This window comes from Geotrypetes seraphini, chromosome 7 (genome assembly GCF_902459505.1).
Source record: "Geotrypetes seraphini chromosome 7, aGeoSer1.1, whole genome shotgun sequence".
Taxonomy (NCBI): Eukaryota; Metazoa; Chordata; class Amphibia; order Gymnophiona; family Dermophiidae; genus Geotrypetes; species Geotrypetes seraphini.
Genome location: NC_047090.1, coordinates 173,652,801 through 173,672,790, shown reverse-complemented (window position 1 = coordinate 173,672,790; position 19,990 = coordinate 173,652,801). Strand labels below are relative to the sequence as shown.

Genomic DNA, 19,990 nt, shown 5'->3' with positions numbered 1-19,990 from the left:
CAGAGCATAGACATAGCTCTAACCAACCTTGGTGAGCCTTCAGGCACCTCCCATTGGTCAGTGACTAAGGAGGTGATATCTAGATAAGCAGGAAAAATGTTTGTGCATTAGTGCCACACATGACAGAGCATTGCGAGATGGAGGGCTGCTGGGCATCGAGCTTCAACATAGAGAGGGTGTCAGAAAAGACATAGGATCAGAAGCTGATCTGAATTAGTCTGTCTGAAGGGAAAGGATTTCTGCTTCACAAATTGTCAAAGAAATTCTTCTGGCTGATGGTTAGATGGATCACGACCACAGACTTCCACCCCTGAGACTCCTCACAAAGCGATGGAGGGAGAGAAACTACGCTGAGGGTTGTTACACAGGGGCCCCACAACTTGTGCTCAAGTCTCTGATGAAATCAGCAGGCAAGCTGGGATGGGATGGACCCCGAGCTTCTGAAGGGTCAAAAAGAAGCTGGCTCCACAGGTACTCGATGTGATTAGCCTGGGAGCAGCAGTCCACCTATGCGTGTCTGAATCTTTTCTCTAGCAGAGTAAGCCCTCTGAGGATTGAAGCCACAAAGAAATTAAAAAAATAAAAGAAGCAGAGAAGATCAGAACACACTTTCTGAGTTTGCTTGCAGAAGGAAAAACTGAAGAGGGAGCTGTTCTCCACTGCAGAAGGGGAGGAGTTCAACAACTTAAAGCGATACCCTTCTGCAGTTTCGTGGGAAGTGGGAATCAACAACTACAGTACAGACTCCTGTCTGAATGCAACAGAACAACCAGGTTAGACTTGGGGAAAAACACTGCATCTCTTTAAGAGCAAGCAGTATGTAATCTATCTGCTCTTTGGAATCCTGCCAGGCCCTTAAGACCTAGATTGGCCATTGCTGGAAACAGAATACTGAGCTTGATGACCTTTGGTCTTACTCATAATGACAGTTCTTATATTCTACATTGCTATTTTCTCAGATTGGAAGGCAGATTTTTCTAATTGTATGTATTGAAGTCGCAATATTTTTGGCAACATAACTTATTTATAAATCCTGAGACACATGCAACATTCTAATTTCAAAGCATAAGATAGCTTGAGACAACAGTTAGAGTTATTGTTACCTGCAGTAGCTCTGCAGCAGCATCAGGAAGTCCAAACTCCCTCAAAACACGAATCTGGATTTCATAGCTGACAGTGGCTCCTTCTCCACAATTAAGAGCATAAGCTCTCTGGACTTGTTCTGTATGACGGAGTTCCTGAAGACGTTTGATCATTTCTTTGACAACAATAAGAAGCGGAACTAAGGATAAGAAGAAAAATATTATTCACAAAGTTAACTCTGCTCTTAGAACCACATGAATATTAAGAGTGCCAGTACTATCATCTTGTTATTACTATATTTATGACCACATTCCTTGAATGAATTCAGCCCAAAGTGATTTGCAATAAAAATAAATTAGTAATATATCATAGCTAATAAAACAAAATACAAATACATAAAATATAATACACAGAATCACATTCACATATTCTCATTGAATATGTTTGAGAGCAATTTTCAAAGACATTTCTATATCATGTTTCCAACTAAATAGAGCTCTGAGAGGGTCATTTATGATTATTATCTGCTGCTGGGCCTATTTTATGGCCCTGCAGGACACACCATACAAGTGATTTGCCCAGGGTCACAAGGAGCTGCAGTGGGATTTAATCCAGTTCCACAGGATCACAGTCAACTGTACTAACCTTTAGACTACTCTGTCTTAGTTGAACATATTTTCAGGGGAATTCGATATATGTCGCTGAATGTTAGATGCTACTTTCACACTAAATTTTTGGTACTTTTAGTGCGGAAATGTATTCTAACAGATGCAACATACCAAACGGCAGATCCACTTGAAAATACACATGCATTCATTTGCATGCATTTCTGTGCGGATCTGCAAAGGGAGTGTAGTCATGGGTGTTCCCTTAAAATGCATACAGTGTTATAGAATAGTGCAGATCCATGCCCAACCTGTGTGCTGGGATTTACACCTGTTTTCAATTGGTCGTAATTCCTCATGCTCAGGTTGCCCTCCTTCTCCAATGATCATTCACTTCTGACAGTGTGATCAAAATAAGACATTCGTAATTTCATCATTTGGACTTCGAGTGACATAGCCAGTTTGATCTCTTCCTGAATCGATTTATTAGTTCTTCTGGCAGTCCACAGCATGCATATTAGTCAATCTTCTTTCCATCTTGTTTCCATAGTGTCCAGCTTTTGCATCCATAATTGGCCAATGAGAAAATGAGTGCATGGACAAGTCTGATCTTCGTTTGGAGTGTTATTTCTTTGCCTTTGAATACTTTGTCAAGAACCTTCATGGAAGAGCAACCCATTGATATTCTGTGAAGTATTTCTTCCTTGCTAGTTGCTTCTTTGTTTATGAAAGAGCATGGGAGATTGAAATCCTTTACAACTTGTATTCTATAGCTCAAAATCTTCAATGTGTTCATGATCTTTGTCTTATGTTCAGATCTAATCCGATGACTTTCAGCTTTGACTTTTCTCAGTAGGTACAACATATCTTCTTTGCTGTTGGTGATGAGCATCTGCATAATACAGGTTGTTTATATTTCGACCACCAACTTTGAAATCAATGCTCTATCCTTGACCACCAACACTCACCAGAAGCGATTACAGCATTAATTAAATTTATTCTCACAATTATTTCCACTTTAATAATGACATCTATCTGCAAATCATTGGCAGGGCTATGGCCACCAAGATTGCACCACAGTATGCAAACCTTTTCATGGCAGAACTAGAAGAGCCATTTCTAAATACATATCAGACAAAACCCTGAAATACCACTGGTATATTGATGATATTTTCATGATTTGGACTGAGGGAATAGAGACTCTCAAACAATTTTACAATTCTTTCAATACATACCATCCTACAATCAAATTCAAAACTTACTATCACAACAAAGTCTCTATCAACAATGGTTACATACAAACATCTATATGCAAGAAATCTACAGACAGATGCAGCTATGTCCACTATTCCAGCTTCCACTTTTCACATATTAAAAAATCCATTATACACAGCCAAGCCACAGGATACCACCATATCTGCTCTGACCCAAGAGAGAGATAATCCTTCAACCAAAAAAGATACAACCCTAAAAGTCTCCCAAGAATATTGCCTCATCCCTTTTTCTTTTTTTTTATTCTTTATTCATTTTGCAACATACATCAAGTGTATAAATAATTGACAAATGAAATTTTAATACATCACTTGAATATCTATCATTTAACAATAATACATAAGATTTAATCCCATCCCTCCCAACCCTCCCATAACATATGCAATCATATATATCATAGAGATATTATTTCCTAATGAATTAACAACAGATTGAATTCAGAATTCCCCCACCCCTTATTGTCTTTATATTTTCTATGGAAAATGGTATCTATTCATTACAATAATTTGTCAATGGCCCCCAGATCTCTTTAAATTTATTATAATTTCCTCTTTGTATAGCAATTGCTCTTTCCATTTTATAGATGTGAACTATGAATTCCACCAGAAACAAAAATTGAATCTATTCCAATTCTTCCAATTAAATGTGATTTGTTGTATGGCGACTCCTGTCATGATCAATAAAAGCTTATTATTGTTTGATGAAATTTGACTCTGCGTCCTCATTGACATTCTGAATTGCCTCATCCCTTAAAATACCCAGAGAAAACTTATTGCACTACAAAGATGAGAAAACTACACACAGGACCCCCTTGGTAGTGACATACAATCCAGAGCTAGAAAAACTAAGAAAAAATATACAAGATCTACAACCACTACTCGAGGAAGAAGAATTACTAAAATAAATATTTCCAGCTTTACGTGTGCTGGCCTTCCGTAAGCCACCTAAACTGAAACAGAAACAGAAATTGGTAAAAAACAAGCTCCCCATACAAACCCACAAATAAGAGGCACACATCCTTCTGGTGTGGCAAGCTGCAAACTGTGCAAGCACATCTCATGAAAAACATTCAACATAAGGGGATCCTTCACATGTTTATCTTCTAATATGGTGTATATCATTCAATACAAAAAGTGCAAAGAAGGATGTTACACTGGTGAACAGGTCAGATGCTAAAGACTAGAATCAATTTACACAGATATATTAAAAATTGCAGTATCAACCAGGATGTCACCTCTGTTGGACAACACTTTGGAAAAACTGATCACTGCTCCAATGATTTTATGGTGAGAATACTAAAAGGAAATTTTAAGACCTTTGACATTAAAATGATGAAATATTTTGACACCTACTAGACAGGACTTAAATATCTTGGCTTTCTTTCACATTACAAAGAAATTTAAAACTGCTTTGTCTCTTCTCTCCTACCACCATTCTGTCTCCTACCACCAACCCCTCCCTCTTCCTGTGAAGCTACTACTGAAATGCTTTCATGTTTTCCTTATATATACTGATATTTGTCAACATTTGCTTATTTCTGATCTGAAGAAGAGTTACCTTTGAAAGCTCATCATAAAATACACTGAGTTAGTCCAATAAAAAAAGGTATTATCTTATTTCCTTTGGCTTTTGTTTTATTTCTATTACCTTGAAAAGTGGACTAACAAGGCCACCACACCATTCTATACAGGCTCAAAACTTTATAGAATTTTCTGGGTTCTGAGAAGCTAAACCGAAGTCAGCTCCACCCTGGTGATGGCAACCCCACTTGTGCGGCCTAGGATCCTGCAGTCCACAGAGAATCCATGTTACAGCTATGCATTACACTTTTTGTAAGTAATGAAGGCAGATTTCAAGGTCTCTGGCAACATAAACACTTGGGGGAATAGAAAGCACACACCATAAGGTTAGTTGATCACCAAATGCCAAACAGGGTTGTAAGTTAATCATTTTACCTGGTATTTCATTTGCTACAACTGTTGGTGGGCTGGATTGGTTACTGCTGATTTGCTGGTGGCTAATCATGTGGCAACATTGTGGCACTGCATTATTTACCATGTAAAGGGTATCAGGAACATTGGACATTCTAACCATTCGCAAGCGAACCAGATCTGTCTGTTCCACCATCATCTCATCTAGCACAGACTGAAACAAGAAAGTTGGTTTGGTTATTGGACAAATATTGTTAAAATAGCTGACAAAATTGGGAAAGGTTGGGATTGGAAGGGATGTTATATCAACTGTAAGAATTTCAATTTTCTCTGTACTTGTCTGGTTTATTTCTTCAATAAAATCTGTTAAACTGTAAAATAGCTGACAAGAGGCATTGAAAGATTAAACTAGTCAGCAAACTCTGTTGAAGCTGCTGAAAGTCACCAGGATGCATAACAAATAAGTGTCATTAATTTAAAGAAAATAGCTAAAAATCTAATTTACACAATAATAAAGAGAAGAAAATCATATTTTGTTCTGAGTTTTTAATTTTGTACTCTGCTTCAGATAAATATTCTTTGGGAAAGCAGTTTATATAGGGCTAGGTTCACTAAAGTCAGCAATCGTCACTACAGTAAACCTGTTTTCACACGCTCAAGAGCCATGCTGTAATACCAAAGTGATCCGGATCTTTTATAGCCACTGGGCCCCGAGATAGAAGTTTGGGTTGCACCTGCAGTCTGAGATGCTTGTCCCTCTAAAGATGCACTAGATCCGCATACTACGGCCTGCGTGACCAATCCGGTGCTACGATGACCACTCTCCCTGGGTGGTTTGCTATCTTGTGGGCCATGGAGGAAACAGTTACAAGAGCTCTCTTTGGCCATGGGTGGATTAGGGCATCTAAGGCCTTTGCTTCCAGGCTCAGATCTTTGACTGACAAACCGGCCTGTCTTGTTCCTCACTGTAGCCATTGGATTTTTATTGTAAACCGGCCAGATATTTGTTGATGGTCGGTATATTAAAAGCCAATAAACTTGAAACTTGAAAGTTGGCCAACCACACTGAAGGACGATGGACTGGAATGCTGCTGCAGATAACATCCACTCTCCCGGGTCTAAGATCTGCCTGCTGAGGTAATTGGCCTGGACACTGTCTACTCTCGCTACATGTACTGTGGAGATCATCTGTAGGTATAGCTCTGCCCATCGGAAAAATAAGTGGGCTTTCAGTCTCAGCTGCGCACTCTTGGTGCCTCCTTGGTGATTGACATATGTCACCGCTGTAGCACTGTCTGAGAAAATTGGACCGCATTACCTTCCAGACTTCTCTCCAGCTACTGTAATGCCAGATGAATGGTTCAAAAGTCTGTTGATGGACCACTTTCTCTGGAAGGCCAACCACTGCAATGGCCTCCCAAGCCGAACAAGCTGGCATCTGTTGTGAGAATCACCCACAAAGTTATCCTGAGGAGCATGCCCTACAATAATAACTGAGCCACCAACCCACACTGTGGCAGGATTCTGGAGTCTTATTTGTGGAAATTACAAAGACAGCAGCGCGTTCTGGAGAGGGTGCATTTGAGCCTTTGCCCAAGGGACTACATCTATAGCAGCCACTATGGAGGCCAGCACTTGAAGACAGTGCCATGCAGACAGGGCTGGTTTGGTCACCAGTCCCATTATTAGTGTGCAAAGCTTCTGTCTATGTGCTTTTGGAAAATAAACTCAGCCTTCTGCCATGTTGAATAGTACTGCCAGGTATTCCAAGGATTGGGACAGAACTCAGTTGGCTCTTAGGAAAATTCACTATCCAGCCCAGGCTCTATAAGAGCTGGTCTACTTGAGTCACTGCTTGTTCTTCTTTCGAGAATGACAATCTTCTGATCAGCCAATCATCCAAATATGGGTACACTTTCAACCCTACCATGCAAAAATATTCTGCTACCTTGGTGAAGGTGTGAGGTGCTGGGTGTCAGGTCAAAACCGCGGAAGACAAAGGTGCGCGCCGACAACTGAGCGCAGCGCGGAGGTGTGCGCCGAAGAAAATAACAGTTTTTAGGGGCTCCAACGGGGTGTGTGTGGGGGGGGAACCCCCCCACTTTACTTTATACAGATCGCGCCGCGTTGTGGGGGCGTTGTGGGGGGTTGTAACCCCCCACATTTTACTGAAAACTTCACTTTTTCCCTAAAAACAGGGAAAAAGTTAAGTTTACAGTATAATGAGGGGGGTTACAACCCCCCAAACCATCCACAATGCCGCCGCGATCTGTATTAAGTAAAGTGGGGGGGCTCCCCAACAAAAAACCCTGTCGGAGCCCCTAAAAACTGTCATTTTCTTCAGTGCGCGCCTCCATCTTGCACACAGTTGTCGGCGCGCGCCTTTGTTTTCCGCGGTTTTGTCTATGAACCGGGGTGCTGTTGCCAAACCAAAGGGGAGCACCGAGAACTGATGTCTCTCAAGTACATGGAATCTCAGGTATTCTGGAAATATGAGAATGGCTTCAGTCAAGTCTAGGAAATGTAGAAACTCCCCCAGAGCTATTGCTGCAATGATTGACCACACAGTTTCCATGCCAGCATGGAACCTTCAGGACCTCATTGACATGTGTGAGATCCAGAATGGGTCTTCAATCTTCTGAGCCTTTCTTGGACATTATGAAGTATATGGAGTATTTGCCCAAGTCCGATTCTTCTGGCAGCACTGGCTCTATGGCTTGAATTTCTACAAGTCTCTGCACTGTTGCTAAGACTCTGTATGACTTTTCTGGGTGCCCCATTGGGAAGTCCACAAATCAGTCTGATAGGGGATGGGCGAAATCGAGCTTATACCTCCCTGAAAATCCAGCACCCAACGATCTGACAAGATCTGCTCTAGACCTCTGCATACACTGAGAGATTTCCTCCTGTCTTCAGGGGGAAGGGGAAAACTTCAGACATGGCATCACTGTATCTTCTTGGAGGATGAAGTTGGGTAAGAACAAGTGGCTTTGCTTTGCTTAGGTCCTATAAAATCTCTGTCTTAATCCCCGATAGAATCTCTGAAATGAGGCTCCACCTGAGTACACACAAAAGTACCATATCCACTCTGAGATCCTGCTTATCTTTTAGTACCATGCCTCCCTTAGTTGGTACGGACATGCACCTGCTTACCTGAGCAACTAAGGAATCCATCTTAGGCTGGGCAAACATCTATTGATACTCCTGTGCCATAGGATACAGCTTAGTCATTGTTTTGGCTATCTTTAGAGAACCCTCAGGAGCACCCCCAGTGCTCCATGACTAAAACACTCATATCAGGATGCCAGGGAAAAGATGAGTTGCGCTTGTACTCTGCTTAGGATAGAACACTGAGTGGAAGGGGCCTGCTGGGAGTCTAACTGTAACCTCCACATGGAGTTAGTAATGAACTAAGTGCCGAAGGCTTGAACAGCCCGCATACTGTGGGATTCTCCCCTTGGTTGAGGGCTCCCACTGCTTCCTGTGTACTCACTCCTGCTTGTGACCACTAAATCGCCCAGCAGAGAAGATTCACTGGTCTGGGTCTCCGGGAGGGATTTTCTCCCAGGAAACAGACCCCCAAAGGTTCCTCAGCCCTAGAGACCAAAGAGGAGGTTAAGCTCGGTGCTCTGCCTCCCCTTCACGTGCTGCGCAGTACGTGGTGCAAGGATGCTACTCCAGTGTCCATCCAGCGCATGAATTAGAGATAAGAGTATGAGGACTCCATCCCTGCCAGTTTTCAAGCAAAATGAGGTGATCTGAAGAACTTTGGGGGAAAAAAAAAATTGGGAAATCCAGTGTTTTAATGCCCAAAATGGCACAAATTCGCCATAACTAAAAGAAAAAAACAAAAAATATCAGAAAACAGGATTTTAGAAGTGGGGGCCCTATAGGATGTGGCAGAAACCTTCAAAATTAGGTTTTTCAGACCCTCCCGATTTTGCCCATAGGCTGTAACAGCCTTACTCACTATGCCATGTACTCTGAAAGGTACAGTGTCAAAATGCGCAACTGACAAGTGCGCACATGAAAGGAGCGAGATTTTTGGGGCGGAACTGTAACTGTGTTGGAGGGATTTATTGACAATCGAGCATGTCGGCATGGGCCTGAAGGAGGACACGATTGTAGTGTGTGGGGGTTCCCCCCACACCCCACCTTAGAGCGGAAAAGAAAAGTTTTTGCAAGGAGAGCAGGAGTTTTATTGTAGTGGGGGGTTCCCCCCAATCCCCCCTTCAATGGAAGTGTGAGTGTGTTGGGGGGTTCCCCCCCAACGCCCCTCAGAGTGCAAACGGGCAGGCCTGGAAGCAAGTAGAACGGAAGCGCACATTTGACCTGTACACAAATGTCAGGGCATGATTGTCGGCATGCCATTGTCCGCATGCTTTTGACAGGTCAACACTCTGAAGGTGCTGCAGTCTGCTGTATACCGTAACCTATTTATCCTAACCTGATAGACTGTATATCTTAACTTGATAAGCCTATACAATCCAGATAAGACTGTATACCTAAGAGTAATATTGTTTCCTCGCCCCCCCCCCCCCCCGCAATCTACCACACTCCACATATCAGCTCCCCTACAACTACCACCTTGCAAACCTCCAAACACCACCATGACCCGGCCTAACTCTCACCAATGCACATCATTGCTCCTACTCTATCTAATCATCACCAAGATCTGCTCAGCCGACCCAATATACTCTGCTCCTATCCCAGTCCACTACTCCCTACACCGCACGGTAAAATTCAAATTCCATACCCTCACACACCATACTCCATATGACTGCCCAGTCACAGATCCCCCCACAGATACATCCCTGCCACCTTTCCCAAATCCTACTCCCCCCCATAGATTAACCAAGCCTGGCACGAGAAAACAAAGAACACTAAAAATGCTAGCCTATTCCCATTACTCTCCAATAGACCACACTAACTACCAGAACCTACAAGGATTCTACCTAAACATCAGATCGATGAGAAACAAGTCCATTCTCATCAAAGACTGGCTAGCTGAAACCAACCCCGACTTTGTACTACTCACGGAAACATGGCTGCTTTCAGACAAAGATATTATTATCAAAGACTGCCTCCCCCCAGGCTTCAAGATTCTATCCCTAGCCAGAACCTGGGGAAGGGGAGGAGGACTAGCAATAATCTTTAGAGACCACTTAAATTGCGCCGTACTCAACACCAAATCCTCTCCCAATTCAGAAATATTAGCCATCTCACTAACTTCAAATTCCTTTGTCTCCTCCCTAACAATTACTTTATTCTATATCCCACCAAAAAAATGGACCCTAGCCAAAGAGGACTTTGCAGAATTTCTACTAACCAACTCTCTAGCAAGTCCATACAACCTACTATGTGGGGACATCAACATCCACCTAGAGCAAACAGACCAACCAGATATATCTGACTTTTGGCTGCTAATCTCCCAACTAGGTTACTTCAAACCCCCACCCATCAAAACCCACCAAAAAGGCCATCAGCTAGACCTGGTGACATTCTCCGCCAAATTCTGCTGGAAACAAGATAACTGGACAGACTCCCTATGGTCTGTCCACAGACTATGTAGCTTCTCTATAGACTACCAACAGAAAACCACCAAAAACAACAAAACAAGAAACATCAAAACTCACAATACTAGAGGTAAAATCGACCCGGTAGTATTCTGGTCCCACTATGAAACCATCACAAAACAAAACGAAGAAACAGATCAACTTATGATCTCCTGGATCAAAGACAGCACAAACATGCTAAACGAAATAGCCCCCATAAAAACTCGCAGAATTAGAACTAATCTGGAGGGATGGTTTGATTCAGAGCTACTACTGGTAAAAAGGGACCTTAGAAAATCTGAAAGACTTTGGATAAAATCTGGAACCCAAGAACACAGAGTGGCCTGGAGACTCAAATTAAAAAACTACAAAAACCTCACCAAGGAAAAACGAAAAAATTTCTAAGCCCATAAAATTGGAAACGCTACAACTAACAGTAGTAACCTCTTTAAACTGGTCAACGACCTTTACAACCTCGAGACGCTTACTGATAATCATGAAGAATCCACACTAACCGCTAACACCCTAGCAGACTTCTTTAACTCTAAGATACAGAAACTAAGGTCATCTATAACTGCCCCAGCCAATCCCCACGAGGACTTTCCAATCCTCCCAGACACCAAGTCTAAACCGGACCTCGGGTCCAGAACAGACCTAAGTTGGAACCAATTCACAACAATAGACTGGAAAACCTTCAACAAATACTACAACAAATATACCAATTCCTTCTGCAGACTGGACACCTGCCCCCCAAACATTATGAAAACTGCACCAACCCACTTCAAAGTCAATATGCTGGCATGGGTAAACCTTCTACTATCCACAGGTAGTTTCCCAACAGAACAGGGCCACATCTCAATAACCCCATTAATAAAAAACACGAAAGAACCACCCAATGACCCATCTAACTACAGACCGATCGCTAGTATCCCACTATTCACCAAAATAGCAGAAGGGGTGGTTAATGCCGAACTTACCACATATCTGGAAAAATTCAATATCCTAAATGACAATCAATCAGGCTTTCGCTCCGATCACTGCAGTGAAACCATTATAGCCTCTCTCCTGGACCACCTTCACACACTCTTCAGCCAGGGCTCTAGTGCCCTAATCGTCCAACTCGACCTGAGCAGTGCTTTCGACCTAGTCGACCATACCATTCTCCTAGACTTCCTTGCATACATTGGCATCTCCGGCCAAGTTCTTAAATGGTTCCACGGATTTCTACGAAACAGATCCTACAGGGTATTTAAGAACGACTCTCTCTCATACAGCTGGGACAACTCCTGCGGAGTTCCACAGGGCTCCCCCCTGTCCCCCACCCTATTTAATGTTTACCTTACCTCCCTAGGAAACCTCCTGCAAAGCCTCAAACTCAAATTCTTCATCTACGCGGATGACATCACAATAATTATCCCGCTAACCAACTTCACACCAGAGTTCCTTACCTCACTTTCAAATATACTCACTCAGATAGAACGCTAAATGTTATCCTACAGATTAAAACTATATCCCGACAAAACAAAATTTTTACTAGCTTCCCTCAATGACAAAATCAAAGACACCACAATTCAAGTGAAAGGATCTACTTTCCCCCTTGAAGAAACCTTAAAAATACTGGGAGTCACACTAGATAAACGTCTATCCCTGGAGAAACACACAGATAACACAGTCAAGAAAGGCATATTGGTGCTATGGAAGCTCCGCACCATTAAAAAATACTTTGACGAGAGCTCATTCCGCCTGCTAGTACAATCCTCCATCCTTAGCATACTAGACTACTGCAATATCATTTACTTAAGCTCCACGAAGAAAACAGTCAGGAGACTAAAAATGATCCAGAATACTGCGGTCCGCCTCATATTCGGCCTGAAAAAATGGGAACACGTCACCCCCTTTTTACCACAAATTTCATTGGCTACCCTTTGAATCCAGAGTTCTATTCAAATTCGCCTGCTTCTGTTATAAAACAGTATTTGGCCTATCCCCAAACTACATAAACCCTCACTTCTACCTGAATCGCATAAACAAGCACTCCCGCAGAATTTAGCTGTTCGCCTTCCCCTCCCTAAAACTATGTCACTCCAAAAGATTCCTTGATAAAACTTTCGCCTTCCAGGCTGCCAAAATGAACCCATGGCTAGCCCAAATTGTCCTTGAGGCTCCCACCTACCTCGGGTTTAGAAAATCTCTCAAAACTCACCTATTCCATGGACAAGACACCCAATGCCCCTCTTCAATGAACCATAACCCCTTCCTGCCCCTTCCACCATACTACCCAGCCCACCCACCCCAACCCTCTCCCCCCTGACCTACACGTCCCTTCTATCTCTAACCTCAACTACTTCGCTGCTTCCAACTATGTTCAATTGGTGTGAACCACTTGTAATTTTTTTTTTGATAAACAAATGTGAACCGCCTAGAACTCCTTGGGTATGGCGGTATACAAAAATAAAGTTATTATTATTATTATAACTTGTAGCTGAATCTGAGAGAAGAGACCTTGCTTCAATTAGCCAGTCCTCCAAATGCTGAGATCTTTGGGTTGCCAGTAAAAACCCAAGTCAGATTGATCCTCAACCCCCGTGGAACCACGCGCACGAAGGGGGGATGGCAAAATCGCAGCATGCGTCCTGAAGAGACTTGCTGAGCCCCCTGTGGATGCCTAACAGCCTGTGCTCAGTAGGCGAGCTAAGCAACTAGGGATACGGATCCCAAGCGCCACAAAGTTTTCTACAGGCTGGTGACACTACCCCCCAAGTCTGTTTTTTCTCTGTCAGGCAGAGCTTTCCTGGTGCACCAAAAAAACATCAAAAGTATTAAAGAAATATACAGAGCAGAGCAGAAAGAGACCTTCTAGCTTGTTTGCAGAAGGAAAAACTGAAGGGGCAGCAAAGCCCTCTGGAGAAGGAGATGGGAGTTGAAAACCTGGAGTGGATTCCTTCTGCATAGCTCACAAGCATGGGGAGAATACCCTACTGTCCAGAATGACACACCTATTGCACTAGAATTCTTTATATGATGGTCTTCCTCTTTCTTCTCTGAAAAGATTACAACTAATTCAATGAATCAAACATTTATACTCCGCTTACAAACTGCTCACTCTAGTGTTCATGTCAAGACTCTGAACTGTACCTTCATACTTCAGTAGACTTATTATTCCATACAGGTCTTCTTTGTTCCCTCTGTTCAGCTGACTCTAATCTTCTCTGTCTCCCCCCTTTGTCGGAAATTCAACTTCACATCCTCATGACACTGTTTTTCGCTATATTGGCCCAAAACTATGGAATTTAACTCCTCCCCCCATTAAGAACCTTTCCACCATTACTGAATTTAAGAAATTGCTCAAAACCCATCTGTTCTTAGTCTTTTAGTATTAATTTTATTATTTTTTGTGCTGTTTAATTTATCATATTGTTCTACTGAGTTGTACATCTTTGTGATGCTTTTTGTACTGCATATAATATTGTACTTAATCTTTTGTAAATTGTTGTGATGTGCACCTAGTGATGTTTTCTTTTGTATTGTGTATTACAGTGATTCTCAAACCTATCCTTGGGGACCCCCAGCCAATCAGGTTTTCAGGATATCCACAATGAATATTCATAACAGAGCTCTGCATGCAGGCCCTGATTCTGTAATCAGCACCAGCCGAGTATCAACCACAAACAGGCACCGCTTCCAGAATCACAGCACCCAATGACCCTAGACACTGGAAATGTAGGCCTCCGGGACCCTAGGCGTCGGTCCTGGAAGTTTTTTAAATGAGGTTTAATTGGGTTTTAGTGGTGCAACCAATTATTGCATCACTTAAACCCAATTAAACCAATTAAGTTTGTTGGCAGGAGGGCGGCTATAGCTGCCAAACTTTCGGCAGCTTTGTAGAATCTGGCCCGCACTTCCTCCAATGCATGCAAATCTCTCTCATAAATATTCATTAAGGTTTCCTGAAAACCTGATGGGCTGGGGGTACTCCTAAACAGGTTTGAGAACCACAGGAGTATTATATTTTATCCAGCCTCTGTGAATTGCTGAGATGTCATTCAGCGGTATACCAAATTTTAATAAAGATAAGATTAGGGTTAGACTTAGGGAAAGCCATTACACTGGATTTTGCTATTTTTTTGAATCCTCCCAAGTACTTGTGACCTGAATTGGGCACTGTTGGAAAACAGAATGCTGGGATAGAAGGACCTTTGATCTATCCCAGTTTGGCAATTCTTATGTACTCATAGCCAAATGGCTCATTTGTGTGTGGGTAAACTGACTAAGATGAACTGCTTGTCTTTGGAGACTAGAAATATTGTAATAGGGAGAAAAAGCCCTTTTGTTATAGTTGAAAGCTAAAAAGAAATATACTAAACAACTGAATAAAGAATCTATATTTTTTGTCAGTTTGAAAATTGACTAAATTAGTGGTTCTTAAACCTATCCTGGGGGTCCCCAGCCAGTCAGGTTTTTAAGATATCCCTAATGAATATGCATGAGGCAGATTTGCATATAACAGAGGTGACAAGCATGCAAATCTGCCTCATGCATATTCATTAAGGATATATTCCAAACAGGTCCTCTCAGACATCACTTACCAAACTGTATATCTTATACTCTTGCTCAGCAAATTGTATTTCTATTATTTTGCTTTCTTAAAGTCTCTGCACTCTGTATTTCCTCTGACTATCTGCATATTGTAATTTGCTGAATGTCCAGCTTTCTTGATTGTAAACCGCCTAGAAGTCGCAAGATTGTGGCGGTATGGAAGAATAAAGTTATTATTATTATATTGAAAACCTGACTGGCTGGGGGGTCCTCCAAGACAGGTTTAAGAACCACTGGACTAAATCATTATTTCTGTCTTATTACCTTAGCCTCTTCCACATAAGGTGAGAACAGTCTAGGTCGCATATAAATCCCTGCATTTTTCTGCCGTAACCAGGCATTTGATTTTCCGCCTTCAGCTGTTGGTAGCATGTCTGATGGAGGTGTACTGATCAAGCTTCTTTTCATCTGTGAGCGACACATATGGACAAAAAAAAAAATGCTACTTAAGAGTGCGTTAAAATAATGCAAGAAATAATTCTTTCCTTCTGCATTACACCTATCCTCTACCCCTAACTTGGCTGCTTCAAAACTTCCTTTGAATATGAAAAGTACAATGGATTTATATTACCTACACTCATGATCACTCATTGCACCATTATCAATGATAAAAATGAATAATTATATACTAATGATATTTACAGATAAAGAAGGGTATGTGTTGGTAGTAACAACAAATAAATGATTTAAGTATTGGGGCAGGTTGCAAATTGCAGATGTCCACAAACAACCTGAATAGTGGGTGGGTCCAGCTTTCACCCCTCTTCTTAATAACCTCTAATATCCCAGTCCTTGTGCTTCCTCTAGAGATGTGCCAGTCCTGCTCAAGCATCAGCAACTTCAAAAATAAAATTCAGTGTGGGGTTAGTGAACCTTTTTGTATTTAAAGGCCAAGAAAACTCATATAAGGGATGAAATAGGCCAAACACTGAATTTTTCTTTCTTTTTGAAGCGGCTGTGAGGTATCAGCATCCTTCTAAAGCAGGTGCCAAATTGATTTTAAAAAATTAAAAAAAAAAAAATCAGACCTGGTGCCCAGATTTCTTAGTGTCAGCAAGACATATGGACAGAAACATTAAGGCTGTGTAAAGCAAGCAGCATGGCTCTGTTGCCCTTCCTCTGTCCCCCACTCCCCTCCAGTCAATCTCACACTTGGCTCTACCACAACCTTATTTACTTTCCATTCCTGCGGCATCTCTGGCTTACCCTCCTTCATTTCCTTTCTCCTTGGTGCCCTTCGGCAAAAGAGGAAAGCAGTTGCACATGGAGCAGCAAACTCCTTCTCTACCACGTGGCTCTGACTATTGAATTTTAGCCACATTAGACATCATAGAGTCACATAGTTCCAATTCAACAGTTAGAGCTAATGTGACTCAATAAACAGCTGTAGGTTTCTCTTCTTCTGTTTCTTTTTTTTTTTTAAATTCTTTATTCATTTTTGTATGTTACAAGTGTATCAATTAAACTCATATAAAACTTAAAGATACACACTTGGTTAACTCACATATTAGCATCAAATTTAACATTTCATTAGGAAATTAGTATTCTATAATGTTAAATATTATGTAAGAAATCTAAATTTATATCATTCTTATTAAATATAATAATCCCCCATCCCTCCCTCCCAATTCAATAATACATAAAATCATCTTTATTGTGAATTCATTCAAATATTGATATATTATGTAATAATCAGAAATAAAATCCCACCCCTTTTCCCCTCTAATCAAATATCTTATCATGGGAAAAGTTAATCATTCATTATAAAAATCTGTTAACGGTCCCCAGACTTTCTGAAATTTACTCACATAACCTTTTTGCGTTGCAATGGTGAGTTCCATTTTGTACATATGACATACAGAATTCCACCAGAAATTGTAATTTAACCTGTCATATTTTTTCCAATTGTATGTTATTTGTTGTATTGCTATTCCAGTTAAAATAAACAAAAGTTTGTTGTTATTTGACGAAATTTGACTTCTTGCTCTCATAGTTGTTTCAAATAAAATATTATCATATGTCAAAGCTACCGGGTTTTCTAACATCCTATTAATTTGAGGCCAAATTGATTTCCAGAATGATAAAATAAATGGACAATAGAATAAAAGGTGATCTAATGTCCTGACTTCAACATGACAATGCCAGCATCTATTAGACTTAGAACTATCTATCTTTTGTAAACGAACAGGGGTTCAAAAAGCTCTATGCAAAAGAAAAAACCAAGTTTGTCTCATAGATGCTGACACCGTACATCTTAACCTCCAAGACCAAAGTCGTGGCCATTGAGATGCATTAATTTGATCTTTATCTTCTTCTGTTTCTGCTTAAAAAGTTCAGAGAAGAAATGAGATGGAAGGTAAGCTGGAGAATTCCATGGAGGTGTGCATACTAGGAGACAAGAAGGGCGAGTTGGAGGTGTTATGGGTGATGTGTGGCTATGTACACTGGAATACCGCTGGTGGGAAGGGAGAGATGTAGGCACGTATTTGTGGAGAGAGAGAGTGTGAGAGAGAGAGAGCAAGCGAGAGAGAGAGAGAGAGAGAGAGAGAGAGAGAGAGAGAGAGAGAGAGAGAGAACTGCAGTGGAGATTTACAAATATGCTGTGGAAAGGACAGAAGAATGAGCTCTGGTGGTGTGTATGTTGAAGCAACTGAAAGGATTTATGGGGGTATGGGCTGGGGAGTGGGTTTATTGAGAAAATTACTGCGTGTGCTGGGGGTAGATGTGAAAGAGCTCTGGGGTGTCTTTACGGGTTAAGGAGGGGGTTTAAAATAGAACTGGGTTATGTGTTCTGGAGGAGGGGTTTGAGAGAGGGATAGAGAGAAAATTGGGTTGGGGGAGGGTCATGCTGTGGGATAATGATTGGAAGATGACAGAAAGGAAGCTAGGGGTGTCCACGATGGAGGAAGGACATAAAACACTGGAGATTCTCAATGAGGAGATTAGGAGAAGTAGCAGAAGGGGCCCCACACATTGTTAATTAGGAGATTTTCCAGCAGCCCTGTTGGTAGGGTAGGATCCCTTTATAAATTTCAAAAGTAAGTTTATTTTATGGAGGGGAAGGGGAACAGAAAAGAGGGATTGAGGGGCTTATGCTAGGGTGGAGGAAAGATTCAGAGAAATAAGTGCTGCAGAGGTGGGTGGATTATGAAGAGAGCTGTTAAACTGTGGCTGCTGGGAATGGGAAAGTGAGCAATGAGGGCTTAAAAAAGGGTTTATCTGTATATCACACCACTTAGATCCAATTTCGGAATATGCGGTATATCAAATCCAAAATACATAAAACTGCAGCTGCTGAGGGTGGGTCAATGATGGAAAGAAGTTGAACCTGCAGCTTCTGAGGGTGGGCATATGCAGTTCTACTCGCCTCCAGTGGCTGCAGCTTTAGCCTTTCAGCATCATTGCTCCAGCAACCACAGCCTAACGCGTCACTCTGATGCCAAAGAGGCTACGAGAGTGACTACTGGGGACAGTGGGTGAGCGATAGGGAGTGGTTGAGGCTATGCTTGCTGGGGGTAGATAGGGATGGCAACCTCAGCATCTGTGCACTGTTTATCTGCCTAAGCAATGACAGAATTAGCCTCTCTCCATTGTCCTCTCACTTCAGCAACTGCAGTCTAAGGCATCTCTTCATCACCAGAGAGGCTGTGGCAGCTGGCACAAGAATCTGTCCCTTTTTGAATACATCACAAATACCTTTACCTCTTCTTCCCTTATTCCATTTAGATTACTATAGTCTGCTCCATCAATTGTCACTGTTCACCAAAATTTATTCAAGTTTTAATTACTCCTTTAATAACTTGCTTGCTGTACCTCACTTTGAGCACATTAAAGCATTATGAAAATTTGTCAAGGTCATACTGTAGGCCGAGATAGAGGCATGCTGCTAGTGAAAAAGATCCAGGCTTTATCAAAATCTGGCACCAAAAGCAATTGCCTGCAATGCCTATTCCTAAATTTAAACTTGCAAACTCTTAAATATAATTCATTCTTTACATATAAACTGAACTCAGGACCAATTGTTGGGTAAGATTTGCCTCTTTGCAGATGATACCAAAATCTGCAATAGAGTAGACGAGCCGGATGGTGTGAATAACATGAAGACCTGGCGAAGTTTGAAGAATAGTCTGAAATTTGGCAGGTAAAATGTAATGCTAAGAAATGCAAGGGCATGCATTTGGGCTGCAAAAACCTGAGGGAACGGTACAATTTAGGGGGTGAAGAACTGTATGCACGACAGAAGAGCAGGACTTGGGTGTAATTGTATATGTTGATCTTAAGGTGGCCAAACAGGTTGAAAAGGTGACGGCTAAAGCTAGAAGGATGCTAGGTTGCATAGGGAGAGGTATGGCCACTAGGAAAAAGGAGGAGTGGAAGAGTGTGTGGCGCAGTGGTTGGAGCTACAGCCTCAGCACCCTGGGGTTGTGGGTTCAAACCCCGTGCTGCTCCTTGTAACCCTGGGCAAGTCATTCAGTCCTCCATAGTCTCAGGTACGTTAGATAGATTGTGAGCCCACCGGGACAGATAGAGAAAATACTTGAGTACTGTATGTATGTACTGATGATTTTATATTTTGTTTTATTCCCTGATTGTCCAGCACTTCTTGTTGTAAACCACCTCGAACTATTATGGCTTTGGCAGTATATAAAAATAAATTATTATTATTATTAAAACAGCTTAAATAATCTTGATAGGCGGTATAGAAAAACCTAATAAACTTGAGGTATTGATGCCCCTGTATAAAACTTTGGTGAGACCTCATTTAGAATACTGTGTACAATCCTGGAGACCACACCTTCAAAAAGATATAAAAAGTATGGAGTCAGTCCAGAGGAAGGCTACTAAAATAGTATGTGGTCTTCATCATAAGGTGTATGGGGACAGACTTAAAGACCTCAATCTGTATACTTTGGAGGAAAGGCAGGAGAGGGGAGATATGATAAGAGAC

At 41.6% G+C, this 19,990-nt stretch overlaps 1 protein-coding gene across 3 annotated transcripts in view; it reads right to left on the bottom strand.

Annotated features, from left to right (window-relative positions):
• Positions 1–19,990, bottom strand: part of BTBD7 (BTB domain containing 7) — a 151,347-nt gene that overhangs the window by 19,266 nt on the left and 112,091 nt on the right. For all 3 annotated transcript variants that reach the window (XM_033951770.1, XM_033951771.1, XM_033951772.1), the window contains exons 7-9: positions 15,307–15,450; positions 4,916–5,105; positions 1,104–1,282 (exon numbers count right to left, since the gene is read on the bottom strand). In XM_033951770.1, the coding sequence (XP_033807661.1) occupies positions 1,104–1,282; positions 4,916–5,105; positions 15,307–15,450 (513 nt within the window). The remainder of the gene's footprint in view (positions 1–1,103; positions 1,283–4,915; positions 5,106–15,306; positions 15,451–19,990) is intronic.